The sequence below is a fragment of the Globicephala melas genome, chromosome 2 (genome assembly GCF_963455315.2).
Source record: "Globicephala melas chromosome 2, mGloMel1.2, whole genome shotgun sequence".
Classification (NCBI taxonomy): Eukaryota; Metazoa; Chordata; class Mammalia; order Artiodactyla; family Delphinidae; genus Globicephala; species Globicephala melas.
In genome coordinates, this window is record NC_083315.2 from 151619685 (window position 1) to 151644183 (window position 24499).

Consider the following 24499-nt stretch of genomic DNA (forward strand, 5'->3'; position numbering starts at 1 on the left):
TAGTACAGGGTCAGGCACATAAAAGGTGCTCAGTAAGTACTTACTGTTTGAATGAATACCCCAAATCTATCTATTTCATTATTTATCATTGCAGGAAACCCACAGTATTCATTATCTAATGCTGTGTAACAAAGTATCTCAAAACCTACCGGCTTAAAAACAACAACGATCACTTCTTATCTCCCAATTTCTGTGGGAGAGAGATTCAGACAGGGTACGGTGGGGTTGGCTTGTCTCTGCTCCTTATCTGGAACGCTGGCTGAAAGACTCAAAGGCTGGGGGCCGGAATTGTCTCAGTTCACCACCTAGCTGGTGGTTGAGGCAGGCTGTTGCCTGAGAGCCCAGCTGGAGATATCGGCCAGACCACTTCATGTCACCTCTCCCATGTGGCTTGGGCTTCCTCACAACATGGTGGCTGCGTTCCAAGGGTGGGTGTCCTGAGACAGTAAGAAAGAGACAGGAGGAATGTCTCCTTTTTATGACCTAGGTTTGAGAGGTACATCCTATCGCTTCCACCACCTTCTATTCATTAGAAGCCAGACACTAAGTCCAGCCCACATTAAAAGGGAAGGGGATTAGACTCCATCTTTTGAGAGAAGTGGTAAAGAGCTTGCAAACATATTTTAAAACCATTACAACCATTTAGCTAGCACAAGAGGCAAAATGCATGGTGAAAGCTAAGTGTCTGAAGAAGCAGGGATTCAGGTCAAATTATTAGCTGTGTGAACGTGAGGAAATGACTCTCTGAGACTGGGTTTCCCTATCTAAACAATCAGTAGGTTGCAGTTATTGGTCCCTGGTGGTATTTACATGCTTGGAGTCTTCTTGCCTCAGTCATCTTAAAAGGATCCCCTCGTAACTTTCTTGACATCCACTGACCCTTCCCATCATTGATCACCCTTGGTTTCTGACAGTGGAGGCAGCAAGAGTTTGCTACTGGAGCTAGGGGACCTAGGATTCAGACACCAGGGGCAACTTTAAGGAACAGATGTTGAACCATTGAGGACCTCGGGATTCTCCAAGGTCTTCTCAGTCCCAGCCCAGGAGAGGTGAGAAACGCAGCAGTCACAGACCTGAGGAATCTGACTCTGCCTGCCGGGGCCCAGGGATCTGCATTTACTTTTTCACACTAACTGCTGCTGGGGGGAGGGGAGGAGTCTTAAAGCACGCACTCCAGCTGTCTCACCTTAGTCAAGTTCCTTGCTTTTGCTCCCAGTTCGAGGCTTTTCCGCTCCACCACTCTGTGAAAGGGGGAAGGGGAGGGTGCCTTGAGTCTCCGCAGTCCTGGGCCCCGCATACAACAGTGAGCCGTACTTTCGCCTTTTTCTGGACCGGCTGACCCTCCCCAGCCATCGCCTCGCCTGGGTCATGGTCCTAAGACTCGGGCGGAGCATCCCCCTGCCGTGTGCGCCCGGCGCCCAGAGCCGGGTCCTGGGAGGCCCACAGGGGCGAAGTCAGCACACCCCGCTATCACTGGTGCAGGTTATGGGGTGGAAATGGGTGACTTTTAACCCTTTCATTTTCAAGGGGTAGTGACCCTGACCCCTTGATAGCCTCCTTTAAGGAACACGCGCGCCGGGAGATCTCTGTGCTTACCCAGTGTGAAGACCTCGGCTGACAGATGGGGAAACCGAGGCCCATAGAAGGCAGTGATCTGTTGCATGTCCCACACGATCTAGAACCCTGGATTTTCAAACCATAGTCTGGTTTCTACACCCTGAGGGAAATTCAGTCAGGCAGTCCCCTTAGGAAATTCCCGACCGCGGGCCTTCCGAGCCCGGAATCTCCATGGAGTTTGAGTTCGTTGCGAACTTCGCCTGCAGCTCTGCACCGGCTTCGCGGCGTCCTGAGAGAGGGGTGAGAGGGGAGCGCAAGCCCACCGGCATCCTAGTGGTAACTGGGGGCAGAGGAATGGCTGAGGGAGACGGAGGCCCCGGCGGGAACGCACTGGCCCTTTAAGGGGGGGACGGAGCGCATGCGCGGCGCGGGCCGGAGTCGCGCCGGGTGGGCGGCGGGCCGGCAGTGGACCCCGCCGGCAGCTGCTGGGTCCTGAGGCGGCGGGGGTGGCGGTGGCCTGATCTTCGCCGAGCCTCGGAGAAGCGACCTGCGCGTGGACCCCGCGCTCGGCGGGCTGCTCTCCGGGGACTAGCGCAGCCCGCTCTCGCCGAGGCTTTGTCACTCGCCTCTAGCTTCATCCGCGGCCGTGGCTGCGCGAGCCTCCGGGCTTGCTCTCCCCGCCCAGCTGTCCTGCCTCCAGCCCTTAGCTGGGGGCGTGGGGTACGCAGCTGGAGCCCGAGCTAACAGCCGCGGAGCATCCTTCGCCCGTCCCGGCCGCGCCACCGCCCATGCTGCAGCCAGTCCAGGGCGGCGACCCTGTGGCCGCAGCCCGCCGCTCGGTGACCCTGCGCCCCGCCCGAGCCTTCCCCGCTGAGCCCCGGGCCCGGGAGCGGGACCCGCGCCCCGTGATGGCTCGGCTGGCGCAGGTTGGCGCCGGGTGCCCGCCATCCGCCCGCTGAGACGCGCCCGGCTGGGTACCGTCGGGGCCTTGGCCCTACCCGCTTCTCTTCCCCGCCGCGCCCTTCCCCCTTCTGGGGGCTCCGCCGCTCCTTCCCGGGGGCGAGGGCACAGGGGGCCGAGACAAAGCCCACTTTGTGCGGGGAGTTGGCTGCGGGCGTGGAATGTGCGCGTCGGCGCGCGCCCCCTCCCCGCGCCCCGCCAGCTGCGAATCTTGGCTCCCAGACTCGTCTCGTCGGAGAAATCGCGCCCCCTCACCGCCCTCCGGTCCGGGGGTCCCGGCTCGGAGCTGACGCGGCCTGGAGTCGGGTCGGTCCCCCACCCCGGAGCACGCGCAGGTGTGAGAGTACGATATTTTGTAGTGGAATTTGCTTGCCTTCAAAACTGGGAGCTGGGGCGCCCAGTCGGCGTGGGCACCCGTGCCTTGACCCTTTCGTGGCCGCAGATCTGAGCTGCCTGGCCTCAGTTTCCGTCTGACTTTCCTCTGCCAGCCCAGACTGTTGTCCGTTATTGTTCTCGCCGTCAAATGGGGGTGCTTTGTGAAAGCTGCCAAGTTGGGAAGTATTCTCTAGATCCCGTTTTTCATAAAGAACAAGGCCTCTAAGGCTCATCCGGGAAAACCAACCCTCTCTGCCCCGCACTTCACGTTGAGGCACTGATTTTTTTTCCCCCCCATCAAGTAGTATTTTATTGTACGGGAGCCACGCCCTGGTTTCTTAAAGGCGCCTTGCACTCTGTTTGGCCATGTGTTATCTCTGCAGCTGGTGTGTGGGAGGCCTCCTGTGAGCCACCTTTTCCACCCCTGTCCGCTGAGACATCCTCCCACCCCTGTCAAGGATTTGGGGATGCCAGGGGGGAAGAAGGTGGTCGGGGGCAGCAGCAGCGGTGCTGCCCCCACTGCCGCTGCTGTCCCCTCTGGGGCCAGGCGTTTGGAGACCAGCGAAGGAGCCTCAGCCCAGAGAGATGATGAGCCAGAAGAAGAAGGGGAAGAGGACCTGCGAGATGGAGGCATCCCCTTCTTTATCAACCGGGGTGGGCTGCCTGTCGACGAGGCCACCTGGGAGAGGATGTGGAAGCACGTGGCTAAGATCCACCCCGATGGAGAGAAGGTGGCTCAGCGGATCCGTGGGGCCATGGACCTGCCCAAGGTGAGGGGTTTGTGTGTGGGAGGGGAGCGGAGAGCTAAGATCTTAGTGACCTTGGGGCTTCCAGAGCAAAGGGACACTTTCTGTGTTGGGGTGGGGAACTACTGGCATGGTAATATGTTAAAAATATAGGTAGGTTGAACCTGTCCAGAAGAACTTTCAGTTGCCGTTGAGGTTGTTCTGTGAGGTCCACCTGCCCTGTTTCCAGGAGGCCCTCCTCTGTCTCTTCTAAAAAGCCCATGTTTTGTGGGCAGAGCAGCAAATTAACTAACGAGTACACTAAAGTGGCCTGACATCTTATTTGCTAAGTCAGAGAACTGTGGGCAGAGAGAGAATGAATGACTAAGGAGGCTCCAGGGCTTAAGATGTTGAGAAAATATTTTCATGTGTTGTTTTGCTGAATTCTCCAACAGCCTTGTGCATTAAGTGCAGTTTGGGGACCCATTTTACAGACAAGAATGCTGAAAACTCAAGTAGGAACTAGGGGTCCCACAGCCAGTAAGTGGCAGAGCTTGGGTCTCACCCCCAGGTCTTCCGGTTCCAGGGCCTTTGCTTGGGGGGACACGAGGTTCAAGGGCAGTTAGAAGAGGGCCTGTGGAGAGGGGCAAAGTTCAGTCATTTATCTGTGTATGCCTGGAACTTCTCCATGACAGCTCTCCTTCAGTTGTGTCACCTTGGAGGCTGAGGCTGTCTCATTCATCTTTGTCTTTCCAAGACCTCCTGTGTGCTTGGTACAGAACAGGCACTTGTAAGTGTTTGCTGAATGAAAGGGTTCTTGAGACTTTCTGTGCCCTATAGTGCTAGGTGGAAAAACGTGCCTGATTTTTTTTTTTCCCCAACGTTATGGTTAAGACTAAGAAAGCACTCTCCCAAATGCAGAGTCCTGAAATCCCCCAAGAAAAGCCAATTGGACAGAGGTCAGAGCCCCAGGCTCAGGTCCTGCCTGCTCAGGTGAGAAGGAGGGGGCCAGGGAGAGCAACAGTTAATGTGGATTAGACATGGAGACAGGTGGCCTATTTTGTTTTCTTTTTACCAAGTTATTGGTAGAACCATCAGAGACTATCTTCTGGGACAGGCTGAATTCAGATGTTGAAGGTTGAGGAACTGCCATATATTTCCAGGGGAAATCAAATGTGGTTTGATTTTGAAGGCTACCTAATCGCCTTCTGTACTAATTTAGAATTTAGCTAAATTCCCTGTGTCTGGACATTGTTTCCGATAATTTACTCTTAAAGTGAACACTGTGTTGCACATTCTAAAACATGAATTTTGGTGTCCATCTCTGATTATTTCCTTGGGATAAATGCCTGGAAAAGGAAGTGTGACGTCAAAGGATATGGACATCTGTTCTGATCACCCACCTAGCTATGAACTCAAGCAGGCCCCTTCAACCTGTTTGAGCCACAGTTTTCTCATCTGTAGAATGGGGTTGATTGTAGTGAAGCTTAAATGAGAGAATATGTTTTAAAGCATTTAAGAAACTGTAAAGCCTCAAACCAGTACTGGTTACTGGATGTTCATTACCTCTGTTCACATCCTTCATCAGGAGAGGAGGCTAGATCTCACTCAGCATTTGTTCCAGTGAAGCTAGAGCCACATGCTTCTCCCACGTGAGCAAGTTGGGGATTAGCAGATGGCTATCCAGCCATCCTGCTGATGTCTAAATCAGGCTACGAGAGAGTGTGAATGGACCCCTGCAGAACTGTCACAACTCCTGGGGGCTGAAAAAAAAAATTGACAACCTCATTAGCAACTGGTTTGGTAATGTCATCTTGTCATCTTCAAGCTTCGTGCATAGGAAAGATACTGATGAAGGAATGAAGCTATTGTCTGTCGGGGGGTGTCATGACTGACAGGCGTGTGCAGGTCCTGAAGGAATTTTGTGAGAGGATTGGGAAAATGGAAACTTCTCCTCCTCAAACCACAGGGAAAGTGTTCCTCCTCCAAAGGAGGGTTCCTCCTCCACCTCGGCCCAGAGTAGGAAGGAGCCCCAGAGTCTGGGCAGGGTGGAGGAGGCCGGGAGGCAGCAGGGTCAGGTCCCAGCAGTATGAACCCAGTGCTGGGCTGGCCCCTCCCTGAGTGGTCATGCCCTTGGAGTTGACACAGAGGCATTCACAGAAGAGATTACACTGTGGTGAGACTAAGAGTTTGGGGATGGCATAATGGGTTTTTTTTTTTTGTTTTTTTTGTGTTGTTGGTTTTTTTTTTGTGGCTGCGTTGGGTCTTCATTGCTGCGCACTGGCTTTCTCTAGTTGCGGCGAGCAGGAGCTACTCTTCGTTGCGGTGTGCGGGCTTCTCATCGCAGTGGCTTCTCTTGTTTCAGAGCATGGGCTCTAGGAACGCGGGCTTCAGTAGTTGTGGCATGCAGGCTCAGTAGTTGTGGCTCACAGGCTCTAAAGTGCAGGCTCAGTAGTTGTGCACGGGCTTAGTTGCTCAGCGGCATGTGGGATCTTCCCAGACCAGGGATCAAACCCGTGTTCCCTGCATTGGCAGGCGGATTCTCAACCACTGTGCCACCAGGGAAGCCCTGGCATAATGTTTTAAAAGGCCACTTGAGCCAAAATTTAAAATAGGGAGATTTCACATTCAAGGTCCAGATTTTTGGCATCTTTTCAGAAAATGAGAAGATCTGGAAACAGAGAATCTGTGACCCCACATGGCAGCAGGCAGCTGGAGGTGAGGGCTGGTTCCACTCCCCCAGGTGGCCACGGTCCCCACCACTCACTCTCAGCCTGCTTTCCCTGTGGTTACCTGTACGGCCCCTGCAATGTAGTGTGATAAAACATCACATCCACCATGTTCAAATCCTGGTTCTTCCGTAACTACTTGTAGGTGGAAGGTATGCAAACTCCTTGTGCCTCAGTTTCCTCAGCTGTGAAATATAAAATAGGCATAATAGCAATACCCACTTTTGAGGGGTTATTGGGAGGAACTGATGAAGTAAAGCATGTGAAATGGGTGAGCATGTAATACGTACCCAGCAAATGGAGCAAGGAGGTGAGGGTGCAGCAGACCACCCCACAGGCACTTTGGGGAAACGTCCTTTAAAAGGATGATGCCAGTATGTTAAAGGGCAGCAGTTTCTAAAAGGATCGCAGATCCAGGAGCAGTTTGTGCCCCTTTGTATGAATGTCTCCTTGATGTTTCAAGCTGCCACTGCCTTTTTTTAAAAAAATAAATTTATTTATTTCATTTATTTATCTTTGGCTGCGTTGGGTCTTCATTGCCGCGTGTGGGCTTTCTGTGGTTGCGGTGAGCAGGGGCTACTCTTCATTGCGGTGCGCGGGCTTCTCATTGCGGTGGCTTCTCTTGTTGCGGAGCATGGGCTCTAGGCACACGGGCTTCAGGAGTCGTGGCTCACGGGCTCTAGAGCGCAGGCTCAGTAGTTGTGGCGCACAGGCTTAGTTGCTCCGCGGCATGTGGGATCTTCCCGGACCAGGACTCAAACCCGTGTCCCCTGCATTGGCAGGCTGATTCTTAACCACTGAGCCACCAGGGAAGCCCCTGCCACCACCTTTGTGAAAGCTCAGTGGCCACTGGTGGGGCTCTGGACACCGAGCTCCTGCAAAATGCGAATCTGGACATCTCCCCCAAAAAAGCCAGCATTGCCAGGGTCCTCATGGGCTGGCACGCATAGGAATAACAGTGACAGTGGGCAGGACCCGAGCCTCTGCTGTGTACAGAGGACTGTGTGCAGGGCCTTAGGCCCTGTCCTAAGGCCTGGACATGCAGTGTCTCATCTAGGCTCTGAGGTTGGTTCTGTTATGGAACCCACTAGGATCTCGCTGCCAGGCAGTGAACGGCAGGCTTGGGATTTAGACAGAGATGGACCGGTTCCAGCTCCAGCTCCATCAGCCTTTAGGCCATCGTACATCTTGTCCACACACTCAGCTGCAGGCTGCCCCACCTCCCCCAAGCCTCCTTTCTGTTCTAGTCTGAGATGGACTCCGCCGGGGGAGAATGTCTTAATAGAACTCAGGACTTTAGGGGGTTCCTGGAGCAAAGGTAACCCTTGGCCTTGGTAGTGGAGGAGGAGTCATCCCTGAATTGATCTGGGCCAATATCACTTACCTCCACTGTGACCCCACTTAACCCCACAGCTCAACAGTGAGGGCGCATTTCCTGGCTTCTGGTTTGGGGTTGGGGGCTGTGGGCAAAGCCAGGCTGCCAGCCCTCCACTAGGCCCGATCATTTGGATGTACAGAATCTTGCCTGTTTGTTTTGAATGAATGAGTGTATGCCTGTGTGAACATTCAGAAGAAAGGTGCCGGCCTGTTGGCAATGGTTAACGTGAGTTAATGTGTCACTGAGCCGCTGGACAGCTCCCTCCAGCTAAGCCTCAGTGATGGTGGCCTTTAAGCCCCTGCTCATGGATCCCAGGTCTTTTTTAACTTTTTTGGAGCCGTTTAGTTTTTGCAGAGCCGCCAGTTCCTGGGTCCTCTGTCTGGGTGGCAGGGGATGCCCTCGTGGGTACCGCCCGGCCCTGGCCCAGGGCTGGCCCCTGTGAGCTTAGTCTAAGGACTCTTGGACCACAGTGCCCTCCTTGTTTGGAGTGTCTCCCGGGAGGGTGTACTTACAGTCCCTACCCAGGCTCCTCGAAGTCACTGGATGCCCTCACGGGAAGTGGGAACGACGTGCCTGGGATCGATCTTCCACCTGAAGAAGCCACGTGCCATGCTGTTTATAGTAAATTGTGCAGTAATTCCTCTCCCACCCCATATCCTTGACACGGGGAGGCCAGCCAGGCCCTCAGAGAGCTCTGGAGCCCGTCTGGCACAGGGTGGTCAGGCAGGCAGGGGGAGAGCCCACCGTCCGGGGCTTTTATCCCCCTGCTGATTGTAAGTGGTGGCGACAGTTTGGGCAGCAGGGGGTGGTGTGAAAGGGAAAGTAGCTTCCTCCCGATGAGGTGTCAGTGGCTTGGGACTGCCCAGGCCGGAAGGAGGGGACTGCCCAGGCCGGAAGGAGGGGACGGGCAGGGAAGGGGAGGAAGTTCCCGCAGAGCTGCCTCCTGGACCTGGCCTTCCCTCTGTGCCTTGGCCCCTTGGGGCAAGTAGGTGTCTGTTAGAGGCTGTGCTGTGTCCCCCTGCCATCTGTGATCACTGGTGTGTCACTTCCCTTCATGTCAGAGCCCCAGCCGCTGTAGCCGCGTTATTTAAAAGGCTGTGCCTTCACCACACCACAGGGAGCACCTCCCCCAGCCCAGCCCTACCTGTGGGCTCCTGCTTTGCCCTTTCCCTTCCCCACCTGTGCACACTGACACTCTCAGCAGCCCCTGCCTGCTGGGGGGCTGGGCAGAGGTCTGGGGGGAAGAGCGTGGGACCTTTTCGTGTGAGGAGCCTGAGGCCACCTCACAGCTGGCAGTGCTGGTAGCCAAGGGGGACCCCAGAGGGGTGGGCCTTGGCCCTGGAAATCTGGTTCTTCTACCCAGTGAAGGCCGTTCTGTAACCCCGAGGACCCGGTTGATGCTTCCCTTGGCTTCTGAGGCCTCACTGACTTGTGGCAGCCAAACCGCCAGCCATCGGGCTCCCCTGGCCAGAGAGGGTGGCCTGGGGGTGCACACCTGGTGGTGGCCTCTTTCCTGGCAACGGCTTGGTTGCCGAGGGACAGCCCTGGGGGTCCACAGCTCCTAACCTGACTCCCAGCATCCAGGCAGCCCAGGCTGGCGGTTCCCAGCCCTCAGGAGGCCCCTCCCTGACACCCCACCTCTCCCCTTCCTGGGTCTGGCTCTGAAAAGTCTCTTCTGGTGAGGAGGACTGTACAGTTCCCTGGTTACCTGTGCTGATTACAGGTGTGGAGCTGGTAGGACAGGGGGCTATTGAAGGGGAACTGGAGTTCCTGTGCTGCCGTGGAACCCCTTCAAAGTGGCTACTCCATGGCAAGACCTGTCCCAAACCACGTGCCCCCTGCACTTACTCCTGGACAGCTTAGCTTGGAGCTGGAAGGCCTGGTCGCTGTGCTGTGATACGGGGGGGTGGTGCGTGACACCACCTGCCGAGGGTGTGTCCGCCTCTCACGGAGCGCTCCCCCAGCCCAGGACAGGGACACCCGATAAACCGATTTTGATCCGGCCCTTGAACCAGAGTGAACACCACCCCAATACTGACATGCCTGTTAGGCCTTGAAGTTAATGAAATTTAAAATTCAAACACCTGTGAGTCAGGTGAGTCAACCTGTGTTTTTCTGAAATCATTAAAGAAGCATAAAATTGGCACATGGACGTAAGCTCCAAATTAGAAATGCTGTCCAGTGCCAGGAGGGAGAGGAAGGGCTGTGGTGGGGGCCTGACGGGAGCCTCTGGAAGGGGCTGCCGAGGAGAGAGGCTCGGCCGAGGAGAGAACCGGGGTGGCCCTCCGTGGGATGTGGCTTCTCTGGGGGCTAATCTGAGTGTTGGGTGGGCTGGAAGCTCCACGGTGAGCGTCCCTCTGTGACCAGAGCTCTTTCTCCGTCCCCAGATTCCCATACCGAGTGTGCCTACGTTCCAGCCCTCTACTCCCGTCCCTGAGCGCCTGGAAGCCGTGCAGCGCTACATCAGGGAGCTGCAGTATCCTCCCTGGTCAGGGTCATGGCCACCGTCCGGCTGGTCCAAAGGCCAAGTGGGGCTTGTTTACGGACAGGGCCAGAGAGGGCCCGGCAGAGCAGCCTCACTCCACAACTCCAGGGGCGCCGTTCCCATGGCATCTCTGTGCCCCGGAGTCGTGTAAGCACAGCCTGTGTCCGCCCGGGTGTTGGAGGTAGTTTGATGAATGCCAGACGCACTCCAGCCTCTCTGCCACCTGCTTCTTCCTCTGTGTGAGGGGTAAATGTCTCCTGAGCGACCTGCTGGTGGAAGCCTAGTCCAGGTCCGCCAGGCCAGACCTTCTCTGCTGACCATCCAGCGCCAGCAGAGGGAGAGAGGGGAGTTTCCCTTGGGGCTGTTTAAAAACTGGTCTAAAATGGGTATGTGGTGGGAGGGCGGCAGGTAGATGGAGAAAAAGGATTTTATGCTTTGGGAGGTAACTTCCCCATCTTGGAAGTTTCTCCCATTTCTTCACCTTTTTCTTCCCTGGCAGGAGGCCAGTTGCCCAGCATGGGAAGAGCCTCCCCTGAGCCCAGGATTCCCCGGTGTCCCTGAGTTGGGCCCCTCCACCCCTGTGCCCTGCCTGGAGCTATGCGACCTAGGCTCTCCCCCGCCCTCCTAGCTGCAGATTCGGTCAGAGATGGCAGGACCAGGCACCAGGCGCAGGTCCTGAGCAGAAGAAAAGCCAGGCTGGTGACTGAAAACTGGGTCCAGCCCTTCCTTTGCCGTGGGGGGGGGGGGGCGTTGGGGCCCAGAGAGGGAGGCGGTTGGCTTGGGAGCGGCACTCAGCAACGCAGTCGTGCAGGAATCCCACCCCAGCCTTCTCCCAGTTCGCGCTGCTTCTCACTGGTTGGACTATGAAGTACTGCAGAGAGCTGTCCAGGGCTCAGCCTCTTTCCCAGCCCTGGCTGCCTGCCCCATGGCTCCCTCCCTAGGAGAGCAAGGGTGGCAGCAGAGGATGAGAGGGACGGACGCAGAGGGGCCCTGTGGGGCGAGGAGAAGCCGCGTGCTGCGTCCCCTTCTCCCTTCAGACAGTCAGGTCTTGAGTATCCTCCCAGGTGCCTTACAGAAGCATTTTGTGGGGTCCTTATCCAGCCTGCACCCCTGGGAGTGCTGGATCCCCAGGGTCTGGATGAGGGCAGAGGGACACACCTCTTCCAGGTCAAGCCAGGAAGCCCTTAACCGGCACCCACAGGTACAATCACACAGGGACGCAGTTCTTTGAAATTAAGAAGAGCAGACCTCTGACAGGGTAAGTGTGGGGAGTGCCTCGTCCCTCTGCACCAAGGTAACAGCGCCTGGTCCAGTTGGAGCCCCTCGGGCACCTGTGGGTGGAAGCTTATGAGGCAGGCAGGGACTCTTTCCAGGGGAGCCCGCCAGCAGGACAAGTACCACCGTGGGGCCCTCCTTAGGACATCCTAAAGAGGGGACTCTGGCCAAGACGGGCAGCCGGGGCTCCCTTGAGGATGAGGAACCCTGACATCCACGCTGAGCCAGGAGGGTGATGGCAGCCCCCCAGCTTGGTGATGACAGAGGGCAGTCCCAGGTAGATGTCTGGGTGTGAGCCTCGTCTTCTTTTTAAGAGGGGTGGGCCTCGCAGGAGAGCCCTCCGCCTCTCTCCATTCCCTGGAGCTGCCTGTGCACTCCCCACGGCAGGGACCTGCATGTCACCCCAGTGGCCTTACTGGACTCTCTTCTGGTCATTTAATACAAGGCCCAGTTTCTGAGCAACAGGGACCCCACTGGAGAGAACACTGCATCTCTCACTTCCCATTCTACACCCTAAGTGTTGACCCCTGACTGGATCCACCCCGAAGAAACCCTTAGGGCAGATCAGAATGGAGACTGAATGCCACAGCTGGGTCTGGGGGCCCAGCCCAAAGCTGTCCAGGCGTCTAAAACCCTGTGCTTTTAAAATTAATGTGAATTTTATGTCTTGCTCCACATATAATCTGTCCATGTTCACTGCCTTGTAAAAAATGCTTTAAATGGCCTATTAGCTAATTACTTAATTACCCCCTTTCCAAGCCCCCGGGTGGAATGCAGCCTTGCTCACCCCAAAGCTTCGCTCTTGTTGTCCTGTGGCCGCTGTGTGTGGGGGCCCAGCTCCAGCCTCATGGGATGGAGGAGTCCAGCACCCTCCCCAGCAAAGCCAGTGGCCAGGCTGCATTCCGAGGCCCAGAGGGCAGCATTCGGTGAGGAGGGAGGAACCAGGCTTCAGGGATAGTCTGTGTTAAAGTGGCCTGAATTCCAAGTTCAAGAAGCAGGCAGGGGAGTCACTGGGCAGCTAACTTCCTGAGATCCCATGTCCAGGCCCCAGGCAGCTGGCCAGCTGCGGGGCAGCAGTTACAATCAATTACAAACTCTTCAGAGAAGTCAGAGTTGGGTCAGGGGTGTCCACTGTGCTGTGAAGAGACAAGATCAAGATCAAGGCCAATGTCTCCAGCACCCTTGGCATGCTTTCCCATGGGCCCCCCAAACACCACCTTCACAGAGGGCCCCTAGCCCAGTGGCTGTCAAAGATCTGCCTACCACTGCATGCCCCCCATTCACCCTCCCCGCCAGAGGTCTTGGAGCAGAGCCTGAGGGGAGGGGGAAGAGGCCTCTTTCCTTAACTTCAGTGGTTGCCTCTTCTCCCATCCCCTTAGGCTCAGGAAGGATGTGAGGGGAAGGAGAGGGAGGTGCTGGGCCTGAGCTGAGGCAGCTTGGAAGGGAGGGGAGCCTCTGTCCATCTAGCATCTCTAGTCCACCTCGTGATACTCCTTCACCGGAAGGAGCCTCTGTCCTTATGACTCTTGCCTCCCTTCCCCCCAGGCTGATGGACCTGGCCAAGGAAATGACCAAAGAGGCTCTGCCAATCAAATGCCTGGAAGCCGTGATCCTGGGAATGTATCCTTCCTCTGAGAGGCCTGGGTGGGGGTAGGCACGTGCTCAGCACCTCTGGGCCAGCTTCGTCCTCTGGAAGAGGAGGGCTGAGTGAGCTCCAGGGCCCTCCCAGCTCCCTCTCCCAGCAGTCATGAACTTGGCCCAATGTGAACGAGCTTGACGGGGACTCAGTCCCTTGCATCTGTTGCTAACTTCCAAGGCTTACTGGGCAGCTTTTTTTGAGTCGTGGACGCGGTGACCCTGTTCTCAGAACCACAGATCAGGGCACATTGTTTCATAAGGCTGTTGTGCTATTTCCCAGAACCAGAGTCTGGAAGAAGCAGGTTGGATGCCCAGATGTTGGCATTTCCAGGACATGTTAATTTGTGGAGATAATGGATGGGATCTTTGATATAAAACTGCCTATTAAAAAAAAAGCAAACAGGGTTTCTCAGTCTCCCCCACCCAAAGGGTAGAACTGGGACCTATGGCTGGGTTACAAGAGTAGCTAAGTGGGACATATAAGCCCCCCAATATCCCCAGTTAGAGCAAAGTAAGGAGACAGGTGTTTATGGCCAGTCCTCTGTCATAAGTGGACCCTGCCTGAGCCCTACCCTGTTTTGTTTTTTTGCAGAAAATCTTAACCTTGTAGAAGCATAGATTAATATAATGGAACCCATGTGCCCATCACTCAGTTGTACCAATTGAAGGCCAATCTCGATCCATCTCTGCCCACCACCCCTCACATCACCCTCTTTCCTGCACCTACTAAGGCTTTTAAATATTCTGTTTTCCACCCCTGGTGCAGGCACCTGGCTCTGTGCTGAGCAGGGCAAGGTGGCAGGTGCCTAATGGGACGGAGGAGTCCACTCGCTAGGGCAGGTCCCGGAGGAGAAGACAACGGTCAAAGGCCAGGAGCACAGCTTCTTTGAGGAGGACTGTGATCTGAGGGGGACACTCCCCACCCCCGTAGGCATACCTGCCTTAAACTATGTGAAACACTGAAGGGGTGCCCCCCGGTCCCCCTCCCTGAGGGGTCCTCAGAGCTAAGCCTACTGTGGCAGTCCTCTATGGACCAAAGAGCCCCACGAGCATGGCCCTGTCCAAAGGGTTCTTTGCTGGGACGAGTGTGAGGCCAGCCCAAGAACTCCAGGCTGCTGCCAGCAACCCCTTCAGAGCCACACACCAAAGTGGAGGTTCCCACCCCATTGTAAGAGGGAGACTCAGTTCCCCTTCCCCTGAGCACACAGAGAAGCTGGTCCAGACGGGATCACGTGGTCCTGCAGGCTTTTCAGGGGTTACCTGCTGGCTCGTATGTAGGCGGGAAGAAAACAGGAGCAGCCCTCATCTGGGGGGACCCCTCCCCACTGTCCCCACAGGACCACCACGGGTCCCTCCTACACACGTGGTGAGCACTGTATTGGGTTTGTCCCTGGGCCTCATCCTCGCTGCACACTGAGCCTGCGCCTTGCTCATCTGTGTCCCCAGTCACTCGCTTGCAAGGAGTCGGGCTCCGTAAGCATCGTGGTGACTGAGAGAACAGACTTCGGGGTCAGGCCAACCTGGACCTGAATCCTAGCTCTGCCGCGTCCTCACTGTGTGACGCCGAACAAGTTCCTTAACATCTCTGAGCCTCGGAGTCCTCCTCTGCAGAAGGGGACGATGGCAATCCCACCCTGCAAGTTTGTTAGGACAGTTGAATGAGCGGGTGCGTGTAGGACGCTGGATGCAGTGTCTCCGTGGTCTCTCCTCCAAGCTTTTATCCTGTTTATCTCATTCTACCCGTTTGTTCAAGAAGAGTTTTGAGTGACTGTTATGTGCCCACCTCTGTGCTGGGCCCCAGAGATACAGCAAAGAACGTGACAGACAAAGTCCCCATTCTCAGAAGATTACATTCTAGTCGGGGAGACAAAAAATAAGCAAGTAAACCAAGAAGTAAGAAAAATAATTACAGATTGTGGTGATGTGCTGTGGGGAAAATACGTAGGGCAGACTTGCTTTAGAAAGGGAGGTCAGCGGTGCTGGCCAAGCCTGAGGCCTGAGGACGAGCTGGCAGCTGCAGCGGGGGGCGGAGGGGCAGCTAGAGGAAAGAGCGGGCACAGAAGGCCCCCGGGGAGGTTGCAGTGGGCCGCTGGACCAGGCTCTCGGCCTCCCAGGCCACGGGGGCAAGCTTGGGTTTATTTGAAGAGCAACCGGCAGTATGTCTGTGCGTAGGGGGTGGAGAGAGAGAGAGCAGGATTGGCAGTGCATCTGTGAGGAAGTGTGTGTGAGAGAAAGACGGTGTGAGAGGCAAGGTAGAGGTGAGGAGGGCTGTGTGACTGACAGGAGGAGAGAGGGAGACGGGGTGGTGGGCAGAGGGCCCTCTTACCCTTCCTTCAGCCCAGGACTCTGGAGGGCCCTGTGGCTTGGAGTGCCGGCCTCACTCTTAAGGTGTTATTTGGTGAGCCCTGCTTGAGGTCATAGCAGCAGCTGGTAATCACTGAGCGCCCTGACCCATAGAGATTGAGTTTATTGAGCACCTACTTACGCCAGGCCCAACCCTGACGACAGGAAGTGGAGGTGAGCAAGACCTGCTGCCAGCACTCAGGAGCTGGGGTGCAGGGCCGCTCACTTAGCCCCTCCCAGGTTGGGGTGGAGGCCGTCCCCGTCCCGCCCCTGCGCGCTGGCCCTCGGGCCTCTCCCTGGCTGTTTCCTTAGCTGGGGCGGCGCGGCCAGTTACCTCACCAACAGCATGCCTACCCTGGAACGCTTCCCCATCAGCTTCAAGACCTACTTCTCAGGGAACTACTTCCGCCACATCGTGCTGGGGGTGAACTTCGGCGGCCGCTACGGGGCGCTGGGCATGAGCCGGCGCGAGGACCTGATGTACAAGCCGCCGGCCTTCCGCACCCTCACCGAGCTCGTGCTGGACTACGAGGCCGCCTACAGCCGCTGCTGGCACGTGTTAAAGAAGGTGAAGCTGGGCCAGTGCGTGTCCCACGACCCGCACAGCGTGGAGCAGATCGAGTGGAAGCACTCGGTCCTGGACGTGGAGAGGCTGGGCCGCGAGGACTTCCGCAAGGAGCTGGAGCGGCACGCCCGCGACATGCGGCTCAAGGTCCGTGTGAGCGGCCGCCCTGCCCGCGAGCGTCCAGGGGTGTGAGCATCCAGGGGCCGACAGGGGTGGAGACGGAAGGGCTTCCGCTTCCTAGGGGGTCGCTCTTCCAGGGAAGCCCCCTCCCTCCTCCCCTGTCCCCCGCCCCCGCCCCAGCAGAGGTGGTGCCAGGATTAAGGGAGATGAGGGGGAGAAGTTTCCGGGCTTTGCTCAAAGGTCGTCATCCATGAGACAGTCCCTTCCGGTGAGCAGGCCAGGGGAGGCTCTGGAGGGGGCAGCAGACGAGCCGGGTCTGAGCACGTAGAGGAGGGCAGGGGTGCCACAGGCCAGGTGGAGGGGGCTGTGCGTAAGGACTGGAGGGAAATCATAGCCTGTCTGGAGGGAATGGTCGTGTGGGGTGGGCAGCAGCAGCCATGACCCCTGTGTATCCTGACTCTTGACCCCTAGCCCCAGTGAAGGGCTAGGAGGAAGTCAGAAAAAGGAGGAGGTTCAGACTGTGGGGACACAAGGCGGGGTGGTCCCTTCTCCCGCTTTCCCACACCCACTGAGCAGGGGTCTTGGAGGAGGGGGAAGGGCTGCTGGACCCAGAAGTAGTCGGGCTGAGCTGCTGAGGAGTTGGTCCCCAGAGCCTTACGGGTGAGCAAAATCTTGGCCTCTCCCTGGTTTCCCGTGGATGGGGGTGCCTCCTCTGGGGCCTGCCAGCCCCTCCCCATTGCCCAGTCTTGCAGCCCTGTGCGCTGCCCCTCCGGGTAGCCTGGGGCCGCAGCCATGACTGTGGCAACTTTGCATCCACTGCTGCTCCCCAAAACGCCGGGAGGGCAGCGGGCAGCGGTGGGTGCTCCCTTTTCAGGGTAAGGAAGTGAGGTGCGGGCAGCCCAGAGACTTGCTCGCGGGCTGTGGGAGGCAGATGGGACTGGGGCTCAGTGTCCGGATGGCGAACCCAGGCACATCACAGGTGCTTTCAGGTGTCCCAGCGGGGATGCGGCAGAGCTAAGGCAGCCCTGCCCCGCCAGCCAGCCCCTAGGCCAGGACCGTGGGGCAACAGTGCCTTCCCCAGGGCAGAAGCGGGCTGTAGTTGACCCTGCCGCTTTCAGGGGCTGCCCTCTTCCCCTGCAGAGCTCTGGGTGCCCAGCTGCTGGAGTGTTACTGCATCTTCAGGGGAGCAGGTTGGATCTAGAGTTGGAGGCACTATTACCTAGTTTTTTGTGCTGTGTTTCCCAATCTGTTTTTTGCTGTGCATTTCCCATGTTATTTGCCCCCTTCCAGTACCACTCCCGTATACCCCAAGTTTTGAAGATTCAGGTCAAACGGACAGTGCTGCATAAATTCACTTGCTTTTCTCATTTTTTTCCTTAATCAGAGATATAGCTGCTAGTCTGAACTTCTGATTGACTCGAGATAACCAGTGTCACCCTTGGGTCTGGTAGGATCCCCGCCCATAGCTCAGACATGGGCTGTTTCCCCAGCCGGCACATCTACCTGGCATGGGTAAATGGTCCTTTTCTCAAGGGCCACCATGAACCCTCAGTAACTTCCACCCATATCCTTGGCTATTTCAGGGGCCAACAGAGATTAGGCAGCCCTGCTGTGGAACCACTGCCCTGGCAGTTGTAGTGCCTGGGAAACGGGTTTGGGAAGACCCTGGGACGGCAGAGCATGGCTCGAGGCTTCCTGGGCCCTGCCCAGGGCAGCTTTGGGGCTTGTGGCTCGTGCCGGGCAGGACGGGCTCTGGGGCAGTCCTGGAATGAGTGTTTGTTTCTTCCTCCCCACCAAGATTGGCAAAGGGACCGGCCCTCCCTCCCCAACCAAGGACCGCAAGAAGGATGTGTCCTCCCCACAGCGGGGCCAGTCTAGCCCCCACCGCAGGAACAGCCGCAGTGAAAGGCGGTGAGAAAAGGGTTTCGCCTTGGGTGGGGGGCTGGGGAGACAGCAAAAGGCGTTTTCCTTCCCTCTCATCTTCCAGATCCCTCTGTTCTTCCCCCCACCCCTTCTCTTTCTCACCTTTCTCTTTTTTGCCTCTGCTGGAGGGAACTTAGGATGGTGTGTTTGTTTGTGTGTTGATATGGAGGCAATGAGATCCCATTTCTCGAGAGAAGACATTGCTGGCCCACTGGTCATCCTATGCGGGGCCCAGATGCCAAGCCGGAGACCCACAGGGAAGGCTGGAGGCCAGCTGCAGAATGGGCTCTGTGGGAGGGAGGGTAGGAGGGGCGGGGCCCTGCCTACAGTGAATCCTTCCAGGAATATCACTGGAAAAGGTTTGACGTCAGATGGCAACTGGTGGCTGGCTTTGAACGAAACTTTTGCCCCTGTGAGTCTGTGGTTTCTGCAGAAACATCCCGTTAAGACACCAGGCTGCCTCATCAGATTTGTCTCCTACACGTCGGCCTGGCTCTTGCTTTAAATGTCGTTGTCATTCTGGAAGCACCTCTCTGGTGTAAGGGCCGCCAAGCTGGCCTCCAATATCCAGCATCCTTCACTTTGACCTAGGAGGTTTTCAGAGAGAACAGATTCCCCTCACAGAGACGGACGCATTACACTGTTACTTTCTTACTTAACTGCAGCCGGAATTGCTGGCCTCCGTGAAAAGCAGTACCCTGCAAGAGAGTGCAGGGACCACACTCAGGACAGCAAGGCGTGTGGGCGCTCCAGAAGCACACTTCCACAGGGGCTCTACCGATTCCTTTGGGACACCTTGGAGACTGGGGAGGTGGGGAGCCAGCAGGGGCAGCCACCCCTTGCTCCCTGCTCCCGCACCTCCCTGACGGGCCACTCACCCCTTCCCCCTCCTCTGCTCTCTCCTCCCTGCAGGCCTTCTGGTGAGAAGAAGCCTTCGGAGCCCAAAGCCATGCCAGACCTCAATGGGTACCAGATCCGGGTGTGAGGCAGGCGGCAGTGCCCCAGCCGCACCCACTTCTGGGGGCCGGCATCTACCTGCCAGAACCGGCCTCGCTCCTGGGGAAGTTGGGGCTGATGGTGGGCCAGGGTGAGGGGCAGCGGGAAGAGCGTGTCCCAGCTCAGCCACCCAAGATGCTGCCCCTCCCGCTGGGCCAAGCCCCCTCACTTTGGACCACGAGGCAGTGAAGAGTTTAATTTTGAGTTTTTAACTCAACAACTGAAATTTAAGGTATTTGGGAAAAAACTTAAAACTAATGGATCTGCCAGTGGCTGGAAGGCCAGTGCTTAGAGGATCTAAGCGCCACAGGGCTGGGTGAGGAGGGGTTGCTGGCTCTGCTGGTACCCCTGCCCCAAGGTCTCTCTGGGATTTGGGTCCATTCCATCTATGGGAAACCTCCCAGCTCTGCCAGGCCTGTGGCAGGATGGAGGGAGGGATGTTTCTCCAGTCCTGTCTGCCCTGGCAGATCTTCACCCAGGGAAAGGAGAGCAGGGTAGGAACCACCCTGAGAAAGGGCTGTATGGCCCACATCAGGAGCTCAGCACAGGCCACATCTGCCCCGAGAGCCAGAGCCCGTGGCTCAGAGGGTCCTCGGGCCCTTGCAGCCCCATGGACAGTGTTTTGTGGGCTGACAGTGCCTCGTGGCAGGGCCCGTGCTGGGATGGGCTGGACGAGAGCCCAGGAGAGAACCACTGGGGGAAGGGTTCCCGGACCCCTACCTGGCCTCCTTGCTCAGCCCAGCTCTGCCTGTTGCTGAAGCCGGGGCCTCCCTGCAGAGGGGCTGGGCTGTGCCAAGGGCCCAGATATGCACTGGGCTCAGCATGACTGTGGGGACTGAATAGACCTGGTGGGTCCAGGAACCGTGGCTGGGGATGGGGTGGGCCACTCAGGCCTAGGTCTGTCCCTCTGGTACGTAGTCCCCAGGGACTGCTCCCCCTTCCTGTTACCTTAGCCCTTGCTGGGGAAATGAAGACCAGATCAGGCTGCCTGTGTCCCAGCCCTACCTCCCCTCATTCAGCAGCCTGGGTAGGTGTGGAGGGCCCAGTGATGATCAGGCCTGTTGTGTGAGGCAGCTCATCAGGGAAGAAGCTGAGCTGCTGGCGTCTGCACAGCCTGCCTGGCAGGTGTGAGATACCTGGCGGGCAGGTGAGAGGTTGTGGAGAGAGGTTGAAGGGCCTGCGGGAAGGTTCTGGAGGCCCAAGTAACAAAGAGGTGTAGGTCAAGGGGGCAGTGCGGCCACTGAGGAGAGGCAGGGCCCGAGAACTGGGGAATGTAAGTGAGAAAAGAATGTGGGGGAGAGTTTAGAATCAGGCGGCTTTGGGGAGTAGTGAGTTCCCTATTGCTGGAGGTATTCAAGCAAAGACTAGATGGCTGCTTGTCATCTTGAAAGCTATAGAAAGGATTTAGGTTACGGAAGGATAACTGGATGAGATGACCATTAAGGTTTCTTAATACTGAGAGGCTAGGATTCAGCCAGGGGCAGCTGGCAGTAAGGCTGCAGCGGGGCTGGGGGCCTGGAAGAGGGAGGACCAGAGCCAGAGTTGTAAACTCAAATGCCTGCGGGGCCAGGCAGATGACTAAAAGGAGGGCTGCAGGGCTGGGTGGGGATTGTGGCCAATTAATGAAGACATACCCCATTAAAGCAGCCGCTGTTGCTCAGCCATTCTGAGCGCAGGCCCTGCAGTATCAGATTGCCTGATTTTTTTTGTTGTTGAGAGGCCAGAACTCTGAATTTTTATGTGAAATATGCTGATTTTTAAATGTTGGCAGTCAGTTCAGAAAATTGTAAAGCCCAACGTGAAAAAGAATGCTGGTTTGTAATCTCTGAAGTAGAGAGGGCTTGGGCTGGGGAGAGGTCCACCAAGGTACTTTGAGGTGGAAAGCGTGAAGAGTTGTAGGCCTCTCAGAGCAGGCCGGGCCAGGGCAGCGTCCTCGCTGCTGACGCTGCTCAGAGTGGGCAGCTACCCCACGTTCATGTTCGCTCTCCCTGAGGACCAGAGACATACCAGGAACTCCCTGTGGTTGCTGAGACACCAGAGGGGGTGGAGTGGAATTGAAATAGTGCAATTCTCAGCCTGCCAGGGAGATGGATTGTGCCTGAGAAGCAAAGAAAGGGAGAGAGGGAGACAGGATGTGTTTGCTGACGCAAGTGCCCGCCAGGGAAGGCACCAGGCTGGCAGCTCTTAACACCAGCAGCTCTTGGCCCAGAGCCAGGCCCAACAGGGAAGCTGGCTGCTCAGTCCCCTGGGTTTCTCATGGGTCACTGGGCCCTGGGGAGGTGCCTAACCTGTCCCCCGGACTACACCCCAGCCAGACCAATCCGAGGGCCACTGTGAGCTCTAACTCACCATCCCATCCCATCCCAGTTTTCAGGGAGAGGGGTGGTGGGTCCCCACGTTCACACATTTGCCTGAGGCAGAGATGGATCCGTTTGGGAGGCGTGAGGCTGAAAGTGAGGACTTTTGTGGGTCTGGATGTGGGTGCCTCGTGCAGGCTGCTCATCGGCAGACACCCCAGATGCCCCTGTGGACCACAGGGCTTGAGGGTGAGATGTGAGGGAGCCGCTCCTGGTAAGGGAGCCCAGCAGGGTGCTCTGACCCTCTGGCTCCTTCCTGAGCCCTTTGGGGAGAAGGAAGCAGGACGAAGCCCCAACCCCTACTGCTGTCTTCCAGGGAGGGAGCCGACCACCCACAGCTGATAACCCCCTAGCACTCCCCCTTCCTCGCTCAGACCTCGGGCCTGTGGACACCCACAGGATACAGCGGTGCTTTTTAATTTAACTGTTTCACAGATGTAGCAACCCCTCCTCCCCTCCTGGGCGTGTTTACACAGGCTCTGCTCCCCAGGGCTGGCCTGGCTGCAGAGTTTCTGGGGAGGCAGAGGCAGGGACTTCAGGGCCTTAGTCACCATCCTCAGTATCACCTCATCTCAATTCCTGTGAGGGACCAGGCCTCGCTCCTCCCGACTCAGGACTGCCTTCCAGCTCTCAGCGTGGGTTCCTCAGGGGTAGGGGCTGCTGGCTGGGGAGGGGTCAAGGGAAGGGCAGAGAAAGCTGCTTGATGAAGGGGGCTCGGCAAGGGCGGGCAGTGATTGCTCCCCAAGGCCTGGCTGCTCGTGCTCTGTGCTGGGTGCCGGGTCAGAACACTGGGACACTGGGTTTCAAGCCTTCCCACCCACCTACCTGCCAGTCCTCTCCCTCCCGTGGCCTCAGTACGGTCATGGTCCCCTCGCCCATCTCGCCAGCCAACCCATCCTTCCTGGGCGTGGCCAAGTGGGGAGAGCGGCGCCCCCGGCCCCCAGGTGCCATGATGAAGCCTAGGGCCAAGGTTCTGAGCAGCAGAAAGAGCCTGGAGGTTGGCCGTATCTGGTTTCTGGCCCACTCTGTCATCTTATGCCCCCCGCTTATGCCCCCATCTTATGCCAACGCTTCCAGCTCGGACTGGACTTCCCGGCCCAGGGACGGGGTCTAATTCTGGCTGGTGGCACCCAGAGGCCTGTGTGCCTGTGCGTGCCTCGGTCTCCTGCCTGGGTGGTTTCCAGCTTAGCTACAGTGGCTTCCCCAGGCACCGCCCCCCGGCCTCTGAGTATAGGGAGGTGTGAGCTGGGCCCAGCATATCGACCACGTTCTGTGTGCCAGAAGTGGGCTGTGTTGAAATCCCCACTTCCCTTGCTCCACTGAGAAACCAGTGGGAAGGGCAGGGAGATCCTCTGGGGGAGCATGGGGTGGGAGGTGAGGTCTGCCCCTGGCCAGGCAGGGCTGCTGCGGTGCTAGCTCCAAGTCCATCAGTATTGACCCGCTCGCCCCATCTTGGTGCTCCAGAGTCCCAAGTTCCCCTTTTTCTTCAAGTCTGATGAGAGAAGAAATCGGGTGCGCTTGGCCTGGGGCCTAGTGATGGTGCACGGCCCCTCCCTCGAGCTCTGTGTTGGCTGCCATGTTGTACTGGACTTTGTTCCCCCTCTTCTCATATCAGTGTTGGCCGTCCCCCTTTGACTTTTACACTTCGTCTCATTCCTGTTCTCACTTTTTCCTTGAAATGAATAAAGTCTCCCCAGCTCAGCTCTGTGGGCTGGGAGGAAGCCCCAGTTTGTAAACCTTGTCTTCTTCTCTCTGGGAGCTGAGGCTGGAGCTGCCCCACCCACCAGTGTCAGCCTCGGCAGCTCCGGAGAGAACCTTCCCCAGAGGTGAGGAGAGCCCCAAACAAGCCAACAGGACACCTCACAGCCCCTGCAGTCATGATAAAACTTCTGGGGTCCCAGGCTGTCACCCTCAGCCTGCTGAAGCCGCTCAGCTCTTGCTAATCCTAATCTGGGAGATCTTTCCTGCTGGCTGTAAATGAATGCATTCTCCCTCACACAGCCAGTTCAGCCCCCAGAGGCGCAGGATGCATTCCAGAGCCCTGCTCTTCCTGTCCTAGTCCCCAGCAGTCCATCAGGAACAGGAGAGGAAGGCTGTCCATCAGGAACAGCAGTCCATCAGGAACAGCAGTCCATCAGGAACAGCAGTCCATCAGGAACAGGAGAGGAAGCCTCATCTCCTGGGAGATGAGGCTATTTCAGGAAACCATAGCAACAGGGATCTGCAGTCCCTTCTCATCACAGTTGCCAGTGCAGAATCTATGGTGGTTAAAGCCACAGCTTTGGAAAACACCGCTGGTTCCACCCTTCTTCCTCTACACTGTCCCTCCAGCTCTGGACCTCTTCCCAATGCTTTAAGGCAAGTCCAAACAATTACAACCAGACCTGCACAGAAATATCTTTTAGACCCCACAGCATTTTTCACCTTTAACCCTTCCTCCCTGTTTCTCTGGTCTCCTTTCATTCAGCCTGGGAGTAAAACCTAGACTTATAAGAGGAGGGAGTATATTTCCTACTTCTTATCGCAGCCAATCCCCATAAGGTCCTAACTAGAAGTGTTGTTTAGCACAGCAAGAGTCCCTCACTTTCAGTAGCGTGGTGGTGAGGCATGGCCACTGGGAAGAGGAGGGGTGGTCCGGTGGAATCCATGAACATCTTAGACTGTACGCCATTAAAAAGAGGCAGTTATGTTAATTACAGGTTCATTTAAATCCAGCTTAAACGATAACGAAAAAGAGCCTTTCAATAAACCAGAGTTTGTGAATAACTCGGATTATACACCTTTACACAAAGGCAGTCTTGAAATTTACACATTCAAGTCCAGCTAAAGTACCAAGTAAAGGGCCTTGTGGGTGGACTGCAATGAGATGGGCTCATACACAGTAGGCCCCTGGAGTGCTCTCGTGGAAGGAGGGCTGGGTTAAGTGCGGTGAGTCTGTATGAGTCAACCAGGCTCACCGTGGACACTGCCTGGCCACTTTCTTAGAATTGACGCAGACGTAAGTGCCAATTGTGGACTCCCAAGAGGACCCGAACGCAGCTTGCTGGGGGCATTACCGCACTTCCTTCTGCTC

General features: G+C 56.8%; 1 protein-coding gene and 1 long non-coding RNA gene across 3 annotated transcripts in view; one reads left to right on the forward strand and one right to left on the reverse strand.

Moving 5' to 3' along the window:
• The window catches only part of LOC132596878 (uncharacterized), a 170121-nt gene extending 166938 nt beyond the window's left edge, over window positions 1–3183 (reverse strand). For both annotated transcript variants that reach the window (XR_009563173.1, XR_009563172.1), the window contains exons 1-3: window positions 1597–3183; window positions 1187–1241; window positions 150–437 (exon numbers count right to left, since the gene is read on the reverse strand). This is a non-coding gene — a long non-coding RNA (uncharacterized lncRNA). The remainder of the gene's footprint in view (window positions 1–149; window positions 438–1186; window positions 1242–1596) is intronic.
• VASH1 (vasohibin 1) lies at window positions 1798–23162 on the forward strand. The gene is made up of 8 exons (XM_060295089.2): window positions 1798–2852; window positions 3276–3662; window positions 10112–10200; window positions 11411–11467; window positions 13030–13104; window positions 15796–16177; window positions 17949–18061; window positions 18986–23162. The coding sequence occupies exons 2-8, from the start codon at window positions 3360–3362 to the stop codon at window positions 19056–19058; spliced, it is 1092 nt and encodes a 363-aa protein (XP_060151072.1). The 5' UTR covers window positions 1798–2852; window positions 3276–3359; the 3' UTR covers window positions 19059–23162.
• Window positions 23163–24499: the final 1337 nt, after the last annotated feature.

What these genes read in the sequence shown, in the direction of transcription:
- VASH1 (XM_060295089.2), top strand. Translation starts at nt 3,360, where the DNA reads ATGCCAGGGGGGAAGAAGGTGGTCGGGGGCAGCAGCAGCGGTGCTGCC. An exon ending in GGGCCATGGACCTGCCCAAG is followed by an intron (nt 3,663 to 10,111) that starts GTGAGGGGTTTG and finishes CTCCGTCCCCAG; the next exon opens with ATTCCCATACCGAGTGTGCC. An exon ending in CGCTACATCAGGGAGCTGCA is followed by an intron (nt 10,201 to 11,410) that starts GTATCCTCCCTG and finishes CGGCACCCACAG; the next exon opens with GTACAATCACACAGGGACGC.